This window comes from Anguilla anguilla, chromosome 10 (assembly GCF_013347855.1).
Source record: "Anguilla anguilla isolate fAngAng1 chromosome 10, fAngAng1.pri, whole genome shotgun sequence".
NCBI classification, from domain to species: domain Eukaryota; kingdom Metazoa; phylum Chordata; class Actinopteri; order Anguilliformes; family Anguillidae; genus Anguilla; species Anguilla anguilla.
Window position 1 is genome coordinate 13260097 of NC_049210.1, and position 20275 is coordinate 13280371.

Below are 20275 nucleotides of genomic sequence, written 5' to 3' on the forward strand. Positions count from 1 at the left end.
AAAGGGAAAAAAATCTATGCCTTCCTCCAAGGTACAGCATAGGAAAAAACAGATGCAACATACAAAGGTACGCATAATGGCATACGAGTTGACCTGGGAAAAAAAACGATGAAAGTGCTTCGTTCTCGACACTCGATCATGGGATGTCGGTTGGTGTGGAAACAACAGAACGACTGCAGGCAGTTTTCATTCTTGTAAGGACACACAGGTTTGCTTTATCCATATCCACCGAGCTCTCAGCCTGAAAATTGCCATTAATGTGATGGACGTGCCGGCAAAGCTGCAGCTGTAACCTGGAGGGTTTGCGTGCGGTCTGAACATCAAACTGTGTGTCACGCTCGCGCGAGCTCTCTGACGAGCTCCTTCTCGCACGGACTCCCATCTGCGGTGAGCCGCCCTCTGATGTAGCTACAGCTGCGCCGCTTCCAAGGGTGCGATTTACAACACTGCCGCGGATCCCACTTCTGACAGCTTCTGAGGTACGATGGAACTGTGAGGAATCGCTGAACCTTCAGTTCGGCTACAACCGTGTCCGGATGCGCACGTTTTGCATTCAACGTGTTTTCCAAAACAACTTACGAATTTCACGTTTCGCATTTATCTCGCGTGGAATTCCACTAGGACATAATTGCGTCTCTTCGGCAAGCTTATGGAAAAACAAAAACAAACGTGCAAGGATGTAAATAGTGTATAGACTTATCGCTCAGATTGTCCACAGCTCAGAGGAAATGTAACTATGGTTCTCTTTGAGCCGATGGCTTAGAAGTACACAGCAATTTCCCTCAGTTCTGCTTTTAATCTGTTCAATTCTCCCCCTTCTAGAAACTCATACACAGTGGTACACGCAAAAAGGACATTCAAAAGTTCAGCTAAGCCAGTGTTCAGCATTTACAAAGCCACCCGGTCTCTGAAATGACTTGAAATGCTATTTAAATAGGCCTTAAAGGGTAGGGACACATCATATCAGGCAATCAAGAATATATAAACAGACAGCAAAGCCATTTAAGACAGTTGAATTTTTTTAATAGAAAAAAAAAATCTTAAGTAAACTGTCCTTTTGCATACTCCCATTGAAACACATTTTATACACAAAATGCATTAAGGTTGTTAGATTTCAAAAGACACATAACTGCAAAAAACAACAGTCATTAATGGCCCTTCATCATGACAAAGCAGGTGCTAGAAGCAGGCTTCCAAACAATCATTCGAACACTTCTGAATCAGATTGGCAGAGGATCTCCTCCACGTAATAATGCTGATTTAGAGAGGAAACCATGCTTGGCTCAACACATAGAGATTTAATTGCATTTAACAAGACTACAGCAGCATCCAGATGGCTGTAAGCTGCTGGAACCTTAAGGAGTGGTTAACAGTCATACCTCTATTACGGTTGCCATCTACACAACATTTAAAAGAAGAACCCATTTAGAAATCCATCCATAGGTCAATCTGAAGAGTTCTCAATTGCACTTTCCAGGATTTAATACAAATTCAACCAACTTATCTTAAAAGCTAGAACTCATCAAAACCGGATGACTGCAGCGAATGAATATAAACTAAAGGTACAATAAAACATATATTACGCTACCGTTTATGTACATGCCATTTTCCATTTAAATCTGCTCACTAGTGATAACAATATTACAATTACCACAACCCAAATGTAGAATTTCAATATGGCAGATTCCTTAGTACAGTTAGATAAGTATTAGAACACAACTGAAAAAACAAAACACAATAGATAAAATGTTCAAATATGCCCACTAGGTATCAAAGTTCCTCTGACTGCACCAAGGAACACTAAATTAGACCACATTTTTATAGAGACTGGGAAATGCATTGTGTTCAGGGAAACAAGTGGCCACACAGGTCTCTACTTGAACATTGTTTTCCCAAGAAGCACATGTGCTCCCAAGTTAAATGATTTAGGAACGCATTAATGCATCCCAATTAGTAGATATGCTCCTAAGCAATTTTTTCCAGTTACCGCACATCAATTTCCAGGAGCAAATGCTTCTAAAATGGGAGCACGATAGAGCGCTGCTGCAGACTCTTAATATGCAAAGTGATCGCTCCATTTAAAGGTGCTTAAATGCAAATGCATCCGAGCTAATTTTTTATTTATTTACAACAGCCAGACAACCACTTTACAGATTCCATATCTGACATTTTCCATTTCTGATTCCTTACTAATAATAATTAAAATACTTAAAATGTATTACAATGCAATTATCTGAAGTGCATCCATCAAATTTGAGATGTGTCACCAGTCTGTGTGATCACCACAGTTCATGCAATTGGGAGAGGTATCCGATAATCTAGTATGACTAAAAATACAAAAAATTTATATCCTTCAACATCACGGATATTTACCAATTTTCAGTGTTCATTTTATCTTTTTAAATTCACACTTACTAAATGTTATGCTACAGAAGCTACCTATCTTTTCATAGCCAACCATATTTGGTTTTTAAAATGCCAAAACATTACCCACTTGAAGAACCATTACATAAATAACTGCAATTATCGTAGAAAACAACAAATGCTCACCAACACTTTGCTGTTGTAAATTTCATTATTTTAGTACTCAAGTGGCCATGCTCTGGTTCGTAAACGTGTACTGCTCCTCCTTTTCCAAGTGTACATGGTGATAAGGCCTGTTGCTTCCGGAAGCCTATAGAGACTCAGCGGTTTTGGTAATTAATAGAAACATGGGTAATGAATTCTCCAATGTAAACTCATTAAATGCTACAAGACTCGACACATCAATACTCAGATCTCAAATACTTCACACATTATAATTAGGTAAATACTCCGAATTACCAGAGGACAGAAACATGTAAATCGTTAATATTTCATCTTCACAAAAGGGGGAGGAGCATTTGGTAATGAACAAAAAAAAAAAAAAGAAACAACCCAAAAAAACCAGGCCCCATCATAACGCAACTCCAGTTTCTGTTTAACGCCAATGCCACAAGTAGCATGAAGGTGGCACAGCTGATCAAACAGAAACCAGGCAAAGACAAGTTGTGCGAGGGGGAAAAAAAAAAAAAAAAAAAAAAAGGATCACTAACAAACCCGTTCTGCATCTGACATCTGACGCGAGAGAATGCGTGGCTTACTTTTCAGATGCACAAGTCGAGATTTCATATTGTTTGGTGATAATAAATTTGACTCTGTACTGATCTGTCATAATTGCACAGCAGTAACTCAAGATGTGCAGCTTTTCCGAAACTCAGACACGCATTTTCAAACATCGCTAGTCTTCGCGTTTAATTTACCGTAACACGCCAAAGTCAACCGTCTTCGCCTGCTTTCTGTTGCAGCTTGTGCAAATGAATTTTTTTAATCTACAATGCAAAGACCAGTCTGCATTATGCAGAACTCACACCACAAGCTGTCCTGGGCAAACATACAGTACTACCCAGAACAGGTCAGATTATTACAGCAAGTCAAATCTTATCACCTATGCTTATCAAATCATAAGTGATAAGACTTAGCCTCAGGTAAGTCGGTTAAGATTTAGAAATTCTTAATATTTTAAGATATTTTACTTTTTAAAAGATTTGTAAAGTCAATAGAATTGAAGTCAGGAACAACAGTTAAAAAATGTTTTTTTTATGTTCCGCTTTGCTATGTAGGTCAATTGTAAAAAAAAAATAAAATAAAATAAAACAAAAATTGGCGGGCTTTTTAATCTTTGTTTCGAAAAAAGCTGGAGAGGAGATGAGAGCGATAACAGGGAAGGGCCCTAGGAGTCCGGCCCCCCCGGTCAGGAGGTGATGCTGGTCTGCCTCTGGCTCCCCGGCCTCGCTCTCTGCTTGTCGTATTTCACCGAAACGATGATGAAGAGCAGCAGGGTGACTCCCTGGATACCTGCCAGCAGGAAGAAGTAGTAATGCAGGGAGCAGTCGTTGATGTTGCCTGGAGAGAGAGAGGGGGGGGGAGAAAGGGAGAGAAACGGATGGCAGACGTTAGCGTCGCGAACCGGCGCGCGGGAAAATAAATACAGACACTTAGCGAGGGAACGAGCGCAATTTGTCAGCCGCTTCCAAACGAAAGCCGACAAACATCTTCCTCTCCCGCCCGGGCCTCCGCAGAGTGAAAGGAGCGCGCCGCGTTTCTTCCGAAGACGAAGACGGCCGCTCTTCAAATCAATCCCCTTTGAGGGGGGGGTTTTAAATGAACGGCGTTTGACTTCTGGGAAGTGCGTCGTGTGACCCGGGCGCCTGGCTGGGATGAGGCCCGCGGAGCCGAGCGCTGGGATTGGGGCGCTGGCGGTTTACCTCGGGGGGACAGGGCGGGGGGGCTCAGGCCGGCCAGCCCCGCGGCTCGCTTTGCCGCCGACCCCGGCTCCGACTCGGCGCGGTTTGAAAGGAGGGCCGTTTCGGCATCGCGGCACGGCTGCAGAAGCTTAAGTGCCGTGCCGATCGATCGCCGATCTCGGTCGAAGCGGCGGACAAATCAATCTTCCCGCGCTCGGCCAGCGGAACGTGGCTGCGGGTCGTGACCCCGGCTCTCACTGCGGGATCCGCATCACAAGCTGCGGTCGGTGCCGGCAGACGAGACCAACCAGCACCTGAGAACCTGCACCGCGGGGGCCGGCTACAAAACAAACCCTCCACTTCGCAGGCCAGAGGCCAGACCAGCATGCTTTAATTACGGAGCAGGCCAAACATTTCCCTCCAAAAGAAATTTGTATTCATAAACAAAAAATAATTCTGGATTCTTAACACCGAGGGTCCAGCCTCTCTGCCAAGGTAGCTGAAACACTGCGACCTGACGCATCTCATTAAGGGCAGGACCACGGGCAACAATGGGGGCGATTGATCATCTGTCCTCGGACGCGGCTCCTCATGAATATTCATGAACCGCAATACAGCACCGCTTAGCTATTGTGACCAAACAGACGGGAGAACTGAAGGAAAGCCAGAGCTGACCAGCCAGTACGGTCTGCGGCCACAGCCCGATCTTTTCCTGAACTTTCCCATCATGCCTCGCGCTGTATGTGCACTGTGATGTCTGCTTCCCTGGGAGGGCTCTGAATCTTGAAAGCAGACACGCGCAGAGAAGAGAGACGTCTGCGATAATCACACAAACACTCGCGGCGAAATCCAAACTAAATTTCATTTTTTTGTTTTGATTTTTTTCCTCTTGCACTTTCAGCCAGAGTTTGAAGCGGAGAGGAAAGCAGACAGCCTCGCCAAAATCCCCCCCCACCCCCCCCACCTCCCCTTCCCCCCTCCCTCCCAGACTTGAAACCTGAGCAACAAAGTGTCGATGGTGCCGGCGGTGGAGATGAGGCCCGCCCGCGGTCCGAGCCTGGCAATAGAACCGGGGCCCCTTATTGGTCGGCCCGCAGCGCCGGAGGACCCGCCCGGGTTCCCTTTGACGACTCCTCCAAGAACAGCACCCGCTGGGTGGATTCCCTTCGCTTCATTTTTTTTTACTTTATTTTTCCAATTTACTTTATAAACTGCTTCAGTTAAGTACTGGGCTACACTACAAAAGCAGCTTTTAAATGCCTGGCAAAATGAGCTGGCGAAATATATTAAGCTGTAAAAATTGATTCCGGTCCGTTCCAAACGGACGGGGTACTTTTTTGAAGTAGCGGAGCGGTAGCCAAGCTCTCAGCGGCGGCGGCGGCGGCGGCGCTGTCAAAACGATCTACCTATTAAATCCTGCCGGTGGGAGTGTGAGGCGGCAGGTGGAGGGAAGGTGGGAAAGGCTGGAGGCTTAATTGGAGAGGAGGTAATTCTGCAGACATCCTGTCATTTCTCTGAGCGGCTGTAGGTGGAGGTGGAGGAGGAGGAGGAGGAGGAGGAGGAGAGAGGGGGGAACGCGGAGACGGAGCGTTGAAGGCTCCAGGGTCCGGAGCTGGAGGCTTCTAATTACAGCTGTCCCTAAAGAGCCGGGCCTCTCTGGCACCGCCGAGGTCATCTCCACGGTGACACAAAATAAGGGGCGGTGGGGGATGGGGGGGGGGGTCAATTAATGCACACGCAGATCGAAGAGACACGCTGTGTGGCACTTTCTTCATTTTTCCCGCCCATTACTGGAAGCCAGACTCGCTCCCGCTGTGGCTACGCCAGGCGTCCTTCTGCGAGGCGGCCTGGGAGGGATAATGCTGCCCCCGCGGACCACGGAACAGGGCTCCCCCCCACACAGCCATCGCCACCGCCAACCGCCACCACCACCCCCGTCTCTTACCGCTGCCTGCAGTAAATGTAACACAGCAGCAACCAACACTGTTCCTGGAGATCTACCAGGAGATCCTGTAGGTTTCTATTTTAACCCAAATTTGGCACACCTGAGTCTGCTAAATAGCAGCTCGACCAAATATCTAGCTGTTGAATGAGGTGTGCTTTGTTAAGAGTTATGGTGAAAACATCGAGGTACAGGGCTGGTTGCCAGTGATGGAACGACCAACTCTGGGACGTGAACGTGATTCTTATTGTGAAGAGATTGTAACGCTCCACAATGAAAGACCATAGAAAAAGAACCTAAGCATGCAGAAAGGATGCAAAGCCATCCTGTTGAGATGCAGGGCAATTTCATCGACAAAGTTAAGGTTTTTAATTTCAATCTGAGAACCGGTAAACAATAAACAATTTCAAAGCACTGAGCATGAAGTGGGCTAATCAATACAGTGGCATTAATGTAAAAACAAAGAAAAGCTGTAGTGCCCATGTAGTAATTAAAGTACTTTCTCCCTAGCCTTGTTCCTCAGGACTAAATAAGCCAATGATTTTATTATTGTCTGCAAAACAACAGAAATTGGGTCTATGAACCTACTTATTCACAGGAACCTCTGAAAATGCATTAAAGCGCCAGACTTGTGAGATTGCCTGGGTCTTGCTTTAAAGTAACAAATATGCAACGTCCATCAGGACCACAGAAGCGGAGGCGCAATTTGCACCTTTCCCTTCCCCAGTCGGTCCTGTTCTCTCACCTCCTCTGCACTGAAGGACACAGGGAATTCCCCCCCTCACGCACAATGCCACTCTGCTAACGGACACAGCGACAGCCCTAATCCCCCCACGGTGGGAGGGGCGCTTATCAAAACATAAAAAAAATTCTATCATATGGTAACATAACATAAAATAATGAGAACAGGCCATTCAGTCCACCGATGCTCACCACTTTCCTACTTCTGAAGTGTTCCTAGTGCTCGGTTTACCTACAAACCAGATAGTATCTAGCACTGTACTAAGCCTGGTCTTGAAAACACCCAGTTTCTGCCTCTACCACATAACCTGGCAAGCTATTGCACACAGTAACTACTCTGTGTGAAAAAATACTTCCAAATGTTTACTTTTTGCATCTATGCACCCTTGTTCTAACCCTAACAGAACTCAACCCGAAGAATCTCTTGTAGTTCACTTTGTTAATCCCTTTAACAAATCGCCGCAAGTCTCCTTTTACAAACCTTGGAGAGATTAAGCATCTTAAGTCTTTCCTCATAACTCTTATCTTTCAGAACAGGAACCAATTTGGTTGCCACGTCTTTGAACCATTTCCAGAACCTCTATATCTCTCTTGTAGTACGGTCCCCAGAACTGCACACAATAATGTATGGTCTGACAAAGGCATTTTATGAGATAACTATAACTTGGCTTTGGACTCAATACTCTTGGCTATATAACCCAGCATCCTGTTGTTTTACTGCTATTGCACAGTGCCTAGAACCTGAATGTCTTTGATCGACCATTATTCCAAGTCTTTTTCAAATTGAGTACATTCCAATTGTGTTCCGCCCATAAAGTAGTCCTGCCATGTTTTCTAAATTTCCCACATGTAGAACTTTACACCTAGCTATATTGAATTTCATTTGCCAGGTTTCCACCCACTTCTGGATTCTGTTTCAAGCTTCTTAAATTACTTTAGTAGATTCCAAACTGTTAGCAGAACCTCCCAGTTTTGTACCATCTGCAAATTTAACTAATGTACACTCAATGTCCCCGTGAAGGTCACGTATATAAATGAGGAAGACCAGTGGTCCCAGCACCGATCCTTGTGAGACTCCACTTCACACAATATCCTGTTCAGATAAGATCCCTCCTACTACTCTTTGTGTTAGACACTGCAGCCCGTTCCGAACCCGCTCTGAAATGCCTCCGGTGATTCCTACCGTCTTCATTTTGATAATGAGTCTCTCGTGTGCTACCTTATCAAATGAGATGAGCGATAACACATTCCTGCTGCACGATGTGCGCAAATCCGCTCGTGAAAATCGGAAAACGGAAGATTAAAGATGAGCAATCTCTGTGCCGCAGACCCTACGAGGCAAAATGCTGGTTCTGAGGAGAGCACGCAGTCCTGCACATCTGTAGAATGGACGTGCATTACAGGCCTTTCATCTCCTGTTCAAAGGACCAAGGAAAAAGTACCCTTTCTACTGATGAAGTCAACACCGTGGCAAACCCCACTTGTGATACTACAAAAGGGAAATAAGAGTAGTGCGTCCCATCAAAGGAGAGACGCATCCCAAAAAAAGAGAGAGAAACCTGCCGCTCCCTACAGTGTGGCAATTGTCCCACGACGATCACATGTTCAAACTCAGGACTGACTGTGATCTGAGTCAGGCAACCAAAGGGGAGATCTTAGCCCCCATCTCTCCCCCCCCCCCCCCGGAGTTAAATAATTTAGGGGAAATAATGAGAGGCTCGCAGCAGGCTTGCAGTCAGCCTCCCGTGAGGCCGCCTGCGCTTCGGATCGATAATTCCTCCTAACCAGCGCGCGCCCGGGACCCGCGAGGGGGGGGGCGCACTCTCTCCCTCCGCCACAGCCTTAATTAAAACCGGGCGAGTGGCTGCAGGAGGACTCCTGTAAGGGTACGCGCGCCGCTGGATAAACAGCGGGAGGGAATCCGCCCTGCGTCGCTCTTTAACCGCGCGGCGTTTCCCCCGGACGAATAAACGCCATTACGGCCCGACGCGGAGTCCCGCCGACACGTCCCGCTCCGGGAAACGGCGCCTCCAACGCCTCGTTTTATGAATTCGGCTTGGGTCTTTCTTTCTGCAAGGTTTCCATTTTCTAATGGTCCCACTTAAATTTTATTGTCCGTTTGCATCAGAGCAGACCGTGTCCCCCCCCCCGCCCCCTCCCCTCGGGCTTCGTGTGGCAGCCAAACGCTCGCGAGAATGAGCGGTAATTACGGTCGCAAAAGGCAAAACAAGAACTCGCAGTGACGCCATTAACGAACCCCACAAATACCGGCCAGCGATTTAAGGGGCGAATCCAGAGCTGGGGAGGAAATGTGCGGCTCAATCATTCAGAACCGGAGCAAAGCCGGAGAACACGCCGATCCCAGAGACGTACGCCGCCGCCCGGGTTACCGAAAAATACCGCGGCGCCGGAGAAAGCAGCCGATGTCACCGCGAAAATCGTGTTTTCGCAATTTGTGTCACACGTCCTTGGACTGTAGCTGAAGAGACTCTGTGGTGAGAATGAACGCATCAATCAGTGTCGCCACATTCGCTCGTGCATCCAAATGTACCGCAGCAGGGTCGAAACGGCATTAGCGCACATAATCAGGCAAAATCCCATCATGCACCTCAATTACACAGGTTAGTCTCAAATATTTTCATTTACGCTTTTAAAATCGTGTATTAAATAAAGTTTGTGACCCAAATAACTGTTTACTGGACATATGTCTATAAATGGCTATAATCTATAAATGTCTTAGCGTAATCTATATCTATAAAAAAATACCTTGCATCTTTATCCTGAAACACTTCCATTGGCAAATTCTATGTATAAATCAGAGGGACGGACCTGTCTTAGAGGTAGGAGTAGCAGCAAATGTACGCTTGAATGAAAGGAAACGCAACTAGTGCACCTATAGAGGGTGGACAGCAGTCACCTTAATACTTCCCATTGCAGGGGGAAAAAATTACAGCTATTGGTTTAAAAGCATTTTTCCCTTCATAGTGACAGATTGCTTTTGGCACGGAGTACAAACGTGTGATTGGAATGAAGCTGGGCCCGGAAATCTCACCACAAATTCTTCAGCCGCTATTTCAGCTTTTCAGTTAAAGGCAATTCATACAGTGAAATACAGTGTGAGAATTTTATATTGCCCAAAATTGCGCAAGAGCTTCAAAGGACCTACTATAGCTTTGGCCAAACCACATGGGAAGCTCGGCATAAAATGCCGTTAAGACTCGGAATCCCTATAGAAAAAGGATTCAGGTAATTCTGAAATCACACAGAGAACAAATCGCAGATTAGATTGCAGTCTCAAATTAAAGTGAAAACGTTAACGGGGAACTTGAGAAGAGAAAGCCTTCATTAGCAGTACGTGCTCAACAGTCCTGTGGAATAACGGCTGAGATTTTACACTCCATCTGTCTCCTGTTCCTTTCCCGCCTTTCTTCCTCGCTGACACGGCTGAACCTCATTAAAGCGCTGACATTTCGCTAAGTCTGTTCGGCGGGGCCGGGAACAGGAAGCGGGAGCAGGGGGCGGAGCCTTTCCGCCTCGCGGCCGCGGCGGAGTCAGTGCCCCGAGGCGGACGGCCCCCGGACCGGAGCCCGGGGCTCCCGCGTAGCCGCTTCCAGAGCGCCCCCCCGCCCGGGGGCGTCGGGGGCCGAGCCGCGTCTGTCGATAGAGGGGCCGCGAGGGCCCGGCCTCGGGGCGCCCGCCGAACCGGGCCCCCGCCGGCAGTGGACACGCGCCGCGGCGGACGTGAAGATAGCGAGCGGCGGGAGGGAAGGAGGGGGGAGGGAGCGGAGCGGTGGCCTGGAGCTAGCGCTCCCTCAGCACTCTCCCAGCTTTGCTTAAGAGGAGCCGGCTGTGTAATCAGGCCCCCGGTCAGCGATTAACGCCGGGCGTCTTCCCCCCCGGGCGTCTCCGTTCTGCTCCGACAGCTAGCGCTCGCCGCCGCCGCTCTCCCTCCCCGCCGCTCGAGTACAGCTATACCGCCCCCCGCGAAGCGCCGCCACCGCCGGTGGGCCGACACAAGGTAAAACGAGGTGAAAGGAGAGAATGAATGGCGGGTGTAAAAAAAAAAAAAAAAAAAAAAAAAAAAAAAAAAAAAAAAAAGAAAGACAAGGCAATTGGAATGTCAGACGGCTATTCAGACGGCAGCCGCGTGTAATGCCTTCATCGATAAGCACCCGAAGGCCCCCCTCCGAACGTCTCCCTTTATATCTTCCTTACACGACGCCTCGAAGCCGCCGAGACAAAAGGCGCGCGGGCGTGGGCGGGGCCCGCGATCGAAGCGGCGCGTACCGAGCGCGCGGCTCCTCGGGGCCGAGGCCAGGGGGCCCGATTTATGAAGGCCTTCGCCGGACCTCTCCCGCTGCTAACATCATCAAAAAGAGAGGGGGAAAAAAAAAAAGAAAAGAAGAAAGGGCCTCGGAAGCTGTCGCCGCGCTGTATTAACGAGCGATTCGACGTCTGTGGGCAAACAATTTACAGCGGGCGCTTATTCACCGCGCACTCACAGTGAAGTGCGTCTGCGCCGCGCGCTCGGGCTCGCCAGGGGAGGCCCATCCATCTGCCGCCGCCGCCCGCTCCATTTATTCTTTGCGCTCGGACAGATTTACACAAACCTTTTGTCGTCGGCCTGACACGTCTATTTATTAAGGGGAAAGGCCTCTTAAAACCAGGGGATTGTGGAGGAGTTCTCCCCGCCCGGTTAATTCGTAAACTCTTAACGGTAATTTAAAATCGAGACTTTCTTTCTTTCCCGAAGGTTCATCAAACGCAGATTAACTCTCTGAATGCGCGTAGATTCGCAGAAGGGCTCCAAGACTTTCTCCAAAACGCAACACCTGAACATAGTTTTCAATTAATGGGAAAATACATCCATTAACATCTTATTATCAACCTTTTTGGGAGAGAGGCATAATATCTAATGAACCTATCTGAAGTTTTCCTGTAGATTAGCGAACAATCGAAGAGCTGTAACACAGAGATCACACGGACAGAACTGGGGGATAAAAGGAAAGAAAAGGCTGTAAAGTTAGGCCTTTTCCTGCTCCTGGAGCTCCTCTCACAGATCAGCGCTGGCGCAGGCTGTAGACACAGGGCATTTGGCCCCGTCGCGCGAGGGCCGTGGGGAACGGGCGGGGGTGTCGATACGTCGCTCCGTCATCCTCAGTCCAATTCACCCCGATTGCTTTCCGCTGCCGTGGCTCTCAGTCAGCCTCCCCCCCCCCCCCTCCGCTGCCGTGGCTCTCAGTCAGCCCCCCCGCCCCTTCATTTCTCATCCCTAGCGGGGCGGGCGGAGGTGTCTGAGGCAGGCTGTCGGGGGCTGGAGTCAGAAGGGAGGCTAGGCTAACCCCTCCCGTACGCGCTGACCCCCCGAAACCCATTACTCTGCGGCCGAGGAGCAACCTGACGGAATGGGCTTTCACGCCGCACCGGTCTCCGCCGGTCTGTCGGAGGTCCTCTCCTCCGCCCCGCGCGCGTACGGCTGAACCGTTTTCCGCGCGTTTGCCGCATTTACCTCACCGAAGCTGACGAGCTTTCATCTGTGGATAATTTGAAGATGCAACAGGTGTGGCTAAATTAACCGCGATAATTTGGCACTGGAATAAAAGTTAAAATTGGCAACAAATGCACTCATTTAAAAGGAACAAATTATATCCCTCACAAGTCAATACCCGGTGCCAATAAATACAAGTGACTGCATGAAACTAGTTTCAAAGCTTGCAGTGTGGGTAATTAACCCGTGGCCATTTGCGCAAAGCTTGGTATCCATGTTGCTTTATTTGTAACTCGACACGTTTAATATCACAAACTTCATTCCAAGTCCCAGTTTCCAAAGTTATACTCAAGACATACAAAGCTTGAAGCCTAATCAGAGTTGGAGATGGGCCACTCCCACCAAGGATATCATATGCTAATCAGATGCATTACCGATCATATGAGCCAATGGGATGAGAACTTCAGGGTGAGATCAGCCATACACTGTCCATGCTGCATTTCTAGTGGAATATGTTGAAATCCTAAGAACACATTAGACCTTCTCTGAAAACCTTTCTCAGTGTTGAGGAACCAAAAAGGGGATATTACTGTGTGTACATCCACCTCCTCCTCACAGCCTGACATCTACAGAACATGCTCAGTGGTGAATGTGTGGGGTTTTTGAAAATGGTTTTTTAATTGCCACTCATTGCCGATTTAAAGGAGGGTGGCAATGTATTGCCACTCAACAGCATATCATGGACCAATCCAAAATCCAAGCCAGAAAAAACCACAATGCAGGGTTTCCCCCAAGAAAATACAGAAGTCAGTGAAGGGGGAAGTGCCTCAGAGGGCAAGCAGAGGTGGTGTGAAGTGGTGAGCCGAGGTATTCACACGGTGTAGCTGTCACCAGACCTGGTGAAAACCACATGATGCCAATTTCGTGAAATAGCACCACCGTGCCTTTTCCCCTTTCCACGGAAATTTGATTCTGAAGTTTTATTGATTCCTCTCCAGTGTTTGCGGATGTGCTCGTGAATTCAGTGGAGGTAAGGGTCTTTGCTATTAATACCTGGGGGAAACCCTGAAATGTGACCATCACAAGAAACGTGTTTTTACTGAGAAGGCTGTAAAGCTTTAGCGGTGGCAAGGCAGACTGTTTCTGCCCACCAAAGGACTACTTTCCAACTGCTTGAAGGCTTTAAACTGCAAGTCTAATGGGACAGTTTAAAGTTAAAGTTCTTTTGACATTTTCAGTTTTGGTGGACATTTTAGTCTCCAAAGCTGCTTGTACGAGAGACTTTGCTCGTACTTTGCTTCAGACCACAAATCCCCAAAGTCCTTATTTCAGCCGGAATAAATCCAGCAGGCCTTCAGAAACTCAGGCAAATGTCTAAAGCATCCATCGAGCACAGAAACCATTGGGGGTCAGCTGAAAACATGCACAAAAACTGAAATGGAGGGGAAGAAAAAAAAACATCAGTAAGTCAATAACAGTCAACCCGGCCGCGCTAATGCAGTCGAGCGCGACTCCGAGAGATTCAAATCAGCGCTAGGCTAACAAACTTCGCGGCGCTAAATCTCAGAGTCAACGGGGTTGTCCCCGGGGAGTGAATCCGAGCCGACAGCTCAGCCGTCACAAAGGACGCTCTCTGGGCAGGGCCCCAGCCGGCGGCTCCGGCACAGAGATCCCAGAGACTCGCGGCCCAAGGGCCGGAGGGTGCCGTAAGCCCAGGCTGAGCTCCCCTTCTCAGCCGCCACGTCAATTTGCGGCCATTACCTGCGGAGCCAAAACGGCCACCGGCAATTTCGCCCGCTATTTCGCCAGCGCTTCGCAATATTCGGCCGCGATTGTTTTCCGAAAATATTATCTTTAAGACTCCTCATCTTAAAGTTACCTTGAAAAACTCGGACCAAATTCGAGGCATATTATTTGATCCTGGGTTTGGGAAAATGAATGCAATTGTACCTTTCACATAATTACATGTCATTACCATTACACATTACGAGTCAAACGGTTTTTACGCTCCGCGTTCCGGCCTTGAATAGGAATGGAATAGATCATTTCACAAAACCGTTAGTGAAAGCACAAAGTATGCCCCAGCAAAAGTATCCATTTTGGGTCCATAAAAAATTACTTTCAAAGGTACGAAAACATGGATTTGTACTGTCATGCACTATATACAGGAAATAATATTAATTAGAAGCTAGCCATTCATCACTGTGACGGCATTTGACATTGCTCATCCGTTTCCCTGGCCGCGGCTGCCGGCGACCTTACCGAAGTCTTTGTGGGAGGACATCCATCCGATGCCCTCGAGGGAGACCAGGGCGAGCAGGCCGGAGCCCACGAAGGAGCCGATACCAGAGAAGAAGAAGAACAGGCCCATGATGGCGCTCTGCATGGACTTGGGAGCGGCCGAGTACGCAAACTCCAGACCTGCGGGGAGAACACAGCGTCCAGGACCGTCAACACCTGCACCACCGCTCAAACTCACACATACACATAACAGGCCATAATGTGGATGGCTTCAGTAAACAAAAAAGTAAACACAATCACCATTTTATAATTATATCACTTCATGAATACCTGGCTGTTATGATCACGGGACATTTTGCAGAATAAAACCATGTTAGGGGTAGTTTAGTAAAGTTTTGCTAAACTTTGTGGCAAGTTGTAGGTTCTTTTTATGATTCTGTTGCTCATCCACCTCAGCGTGCTTGCGACGGGGCGGCAGACTTGCTGTAATCTACCGTTATGGAGACCAGCGGATCTCCCGCCACTGGAGTCACACCGAAACCAGTCGGCGAGGAGGAAGGAACCACACTGACAGCACTCAAGCACCACGCTGCAAAACTGGCCAAACTCACTATGAGGGAGCGTTCTTCACAACAACCCTCCTCTGCTCCCTGAAAACAACCTGAGCGATTCGTATGAGGACCGGACGCTTGCTGATTCGCGCCCCGTTGTTTTTCCAGTCGCTCACACAGGTCGACGGCGCTAACGCTCCTCACTCCAAAACCTTCGCCAAACCTTGCGGTCTCCGACTCAGCTCAGGTGTTTGTTTGTTTGTTTGGTTGGTTGCTTTGCGAAGGTGAGGGGTGGGGGGTAAAAGCATACCTCTGCGGCTGGAATTGTTTCCAGAAAGGTCTCTCAATATTTAATGTATCATAAAAAAAAAAAAGATCAAATCGTTTTCTGTCAGTGTGAGAGAGGCCGCCTCTGCCTGCCGGGTGACATGGGTAATTTCATGGCGCCTCAAACCTGTGATTTCTCAAATTACGCCCTATAGCTGCAGCTGTCAGGAGAGATTACAGCTGTATGGTTAAGCAAGGGTGCCTTTCCAGACCCTCCTCGGGAGAGGAACATTACCACAAATTAAAGAGACGCACGGCTTCCCCGCCAAGCGCCTGCACCGGAACTAATGCGCCTCGTTAGGGAGAAGGGAAGGAGGGAAAGGGTGGAGAGGAGAAGGGAAAAAATAAAAAATAAAAAAGTGCACCCCCGCGACGGGAGGAGCGGCGAGAAGGCGAGCGGGAGAAAAGCACGCCGCCGTTCCGCCTCCGTGCTCGCGCCAAGCCGACTGCTGCCTGTCTGCACTCACATTTGAAAGAAAAGAAAGAAAGAAAAAAAAAAAAAAAAACACACAAAACAATTATTTGTATCCTCAGGTAACCTTTTAATGGAATATTCCACCCAGGTCTGTCAAGGGGCGTGGCCAGTGTGACGTACAGGAAAAGCATACTTGAAAACAGAGTGTCAGTATGGCGCAATTGCAGGGGGGGGGGAAACTATTTCACTGACACGTTTTCATCACCAGTGCGCGCGCGGAGAGGCAAACCTCAACCTCCGGGCCGGGGAAACCGGCCAGGAAAGGAGAGGAATTAGAAATGTTGTCCACTTTCCGCCAACACGCATAAACAAGCGGACTGACCTTTGCCGACTGCGAAACCGAATTACTTAAAAAGAGGCGAGCAAGCTGAAATATTTTATTCTCTTTTCCCCCCTCCGGCTGTGTCAGAAGGCTGATTTTTCTTTCTCGGGAAATAACATTAGCCTTTAACATTTCCCAAAGAGCAATTCATAATTAAAAATCCCCAAGGGGAAAATCTTACAGTGTTTATCATAGTCCTGGTGACCAGAGGACAGCGGTTATCTAGTGGTCTGAGCACAGGAATTTGCCCTCACTCCTCTGCAGTACAGGATAGTGGGAGAATATGATGTCACCTATGACCCCATAAAATGTTAAAGGAAATACAATCCCACGGGTACACTGAATTTCCAGGCATTCCTCTAGAGGTCCTATTAGCATCCTAGACTATGTTGAAGATGCGAAAACACAAATTTAAGCTACACCAATCAGCTACATGTCTACAGAAACTCTGCCTTCACAGTAACACTGCGACACACAGGAGCTGATCAGAAGGAGGCTAAAGAGATAACCCAAAACAAGGGGAAAAAAGGGAAGGAAAACAGCCCATTGGACAGAGCGAGTTTCTGCAGGGAGGGAGGGAGGCTGGGGGCAATGGCGATGGCCCAGCGATGAACCCACGGGCCGGGAGGGTTCCATCAACCCCGGCCTCCATATCAGCGCCACCCCCAAAACCGTCCTCCTCCACGTCACGGAGATCAAACGCGGGGGCTGTAGAGGCCGCCGGTCACGGAGAAATACCTTTGCGGGAGTTACGGGCGCATCTCGCTCAAAAAAAAAAAATGAAGAAAAGATTTCAAAACGATCATTCCGCCCAAAACGATCATTCCGCCGTTTCCAGGAGAGCTACGGGGGGAGGGGGGGGGGGAGCCACTCCCCGGGACGGTAATAAAGCTTAATGCTCTGGATAATGAGCAGGGAGAGCACTGGAGATGGAGCAGGAGCCAGCTCTGCGTACAGCAAAACGTCCACACAAAGGCAATAAAAAGCAATACCTGGATAGCTGTGTCTCCGCTCGGTACGAAATACGCACTGGATTTCAGCGGAATCACAGTCTTCCCGTGAGGTTAAACGGCACTGGGTGGATTATATACGCCAGGACGCATTCCCCGGAAGGGACAGAGGGATCAACTGCGTAACGTTAGAGAAATCCCACGTTAACGGCCGCTTCCTGTCAGCAACAAGCAGGTGTCCCAGAGGAGGAAGCAGCGCCCTGTGCTTTAGCACCTGTGTGGCTGACACCCTATGAGAACACAGGACGTGGACCGACCTTGCGCCACTTCAGAACAACGAGGTATTGGAACACACACGGCTCCTGTGCAGGTTGACACGCTATTGGAAACGGAGGTGTCAGACATGTCACACGCACGCGCATGTCTGACAGGTGCGCTTACAGCGTACAGCGTGCCTTTAAAAAATATACATTTAGCCTGCTGCACCTATACAGCTGGATACTTAGGAAACGGTTTAGATCAAGCACCTTGCCAAAACAGGAGGGTGGTGCCCCACTTGGGACTTACACCTACTGTGCATTGACTACAAGCATAAACCATTAACTGCCCGGTGAAACTGATGGGAGCTATTTGTGGTGACTTTCGCTTTCAGTTTGCCCTTTGACCTTTCCCTATCACAGGCCCACTGACACCTCTCCCTTCCAAAGGTCTCATCTAAAAAGCCACTGAAGCTCTGCTGCTAAGCCTGACAGGTGGAACTGCCCATTAGAGCTGTACTTTTTTTAATGGTTTTTCGTCTCTCGGTTCCCACACACTCCCACTCCCCCCACCCCCCCACCCCCCCCAAGCCCAGACCCGTGGGAGCGGGATGGTGAGGACGGCTGCCCCCGAACTCACCCCTTTGCCCCTTAACGCCCGACCGGACGGCTAGTTCCTCTCGCTCGGCCGACCTGCGGGTAAACACGAGGCCGTCTGCAGCACCCGCGGCTCTAATTAGCACTGGGACCGGTGTGAAGAAACAAGGGTGGGGGGTGGGGGGTGCGGGAGGAGGGCGACACAGGGAGCGTTTCACTCGCTTCCAGGAAAAGCGGCGTAAACAGCAGGGTGGACAAACTACGGGAGGGGGTGGGCAAAATGAGGGAATTTCAGACGCCCTGGCAGGGGGGACAATGGGGGCGACGCAGGCGAGGGCAGAGAAGGGGCAGCGGGCACCGGAGGAAGAAAACAAAAACCGAGGGAGGCCGTGTCCGCGCGAACAAAGTAGCGGAGACGCACGCTCCGCAGCACCACGCAGCGAGCCCCGGGGTGGATGGGATGCCACGGCCTCCACGGGAGGCCGGCGTTTAAGGAGCCAGCCAAAAAACAGCCCTTTCCAACTGTGATAAAACTCTCCAGACACAGGCTCACACACGGCAACATCGCCTACAAGCTCCACAGCAGCTGTGTTTCAGAGAGAGTTTTCAGAAGTCAAGAACTATTAAAAAAAAAGAATCTAAATCTCATAAAAATTCTGTATCATGGATTTCATCTCACATCTTCACAAAAATGGCTCCTCAGCACCAATTACGTTACTTTGTGAGATTTAGCAGACTCTTTTCTCCAGCGACTTACACAGCCTACGCTTTAACATACGACGCCTTTATACAGTCAGATATTTTATTGAAGCGATTCAGGTTAAGTACCTTGCTCAAGGGAACAATGGCAGCGCTCCAGCAGGGAATCGAACCCGCGACCTTTGAGTTACAAGCCCGGCCCCCCCCCCGACCATTATAACCCTAATCATTACGCTGCGATTGTCCGCGCTTTAGCTGACAGCCCTTAGTGTCAGCCCGCGCCGGGCCCCTGCTGCAGCGTCCAGCGCGGCCCGGGCCCCAGACAGAGCAAAGGGCAGCCATTCATCGCCGCGCCCGCCGATTCGGAAACTGATGAGGTGACGGGGCTAATTTTAGCCCCGTCACCTGGAGCGGTCAACACAGATGGACCGCAAACCGAATGAGCCCGAATCGGGGCTCGCAGTTACGAACGTTGTTACGGTAAACGTTATAGGCGACGGGAACCGGTTCCCTGGGGGGTGGGGGGGTTCGTGTCACGGCGGCGAATTGTGCTACACGCTCATGGCGACACGGAAAGGTGTCCACCGGCGACGGACGCCGCGTCGCGCGACGCTCCCTAAAGCGCGGCGCTAAATCTGACCCAGGCGGCCGCAGCAACGCAGCGACGCCGGGGATCGATGCCTCGGTGATTGATACCGCCGTGGATTCCTTAACCAGCGATTCCTCCCACAATGCCGCGGGGAGAGGCCTGCCAAATAAAAGCCGTGATGCGCAGGGTTTAAAAAAAAAAAAATTTAACGCGTCTCAAAAGGGCCGCCATTGATTGGCCGAGTCGTTAGGGCGGATTGATGAGCCGGGGGGGGGGGAGGGAGGATATCCTCCGTATCGAGTTGACGCAGAGTCCAGGATTAGGGCCGTCTGGCGGAGAGATCGCAGATCACATGCTGATGTGGCCGGCGACTCGAGAGCTCGTTCCTAAGGGCGACCGGTTTTTTTTTATTCTTCGGATAAAAACTTCATCGGAAAATCGACCGCGCCGCGCTTCATTGTCAGGGCAACGGCGGAAAAGCTGGCGACCGGCGTGACGACCACCTCGTTTTGGCGCTTGTTCCCCCCCCCCCCCCCCGAGACGCCGCCTTACCTGCGATGCTGGCGAAGATCTCGCTGATCCCGATCAGCACGTACTGCGGTATCTGCCACCAGATGGGCAGGTCGGCCGCGTGGTACGTGACCCCGCCTATGACCTGGTTGACGGGACCGTAGGCCTTGACGATCTCCAGTCGCTTGGTCTCCAGTATCCCTGCGGGGGAGAGGAGAGAAAAGGCATCGTTAAAACGTCTCCCCCCCGGTACACCTCGCTGACAGAGACGGCGTCTGAACAGGGGTGCGGACGGTCCGTCCTCCTGCGTGCGGGCGTCAC

At 49.6% G+C, this 20275-nt stretch overlaps 1 protein-coding gene across 2 annotated transcripts in view; it reads right to left on the bottom strand.

Annotated features, from left to right (window-relative positions):
* Positions 1-1006: 1006 nt before the first annotated feature.
* The window catches only part of slc15a4 (solute carrier family 15 member 4), a 33893-nt gene continuing 14624 nt past the window's right edge, over positions 1007-20275 (bottom strand). For both annotated transcript variants that reach the window (XM_035379360.1, XM_035379359.1), the window contains exons 7-9: positions 19997-20155; positions 14699-14857; positions 1007-3924 (exon numbers count right to left, since the gene is read on the bottom strand). In XM_035379360.1, the coding sequence (XP_035235251.1) occupies positions 3773-3924; positions 14699-14857; positions 19997-20155 (470 nt within the window). In that variant the 3' untranslated portion in view covers positions 1007-3772. The remainder of the gene's footprint in view (positions 3925-14698; positions 14858-19996; positions 20156-20275) is intronic.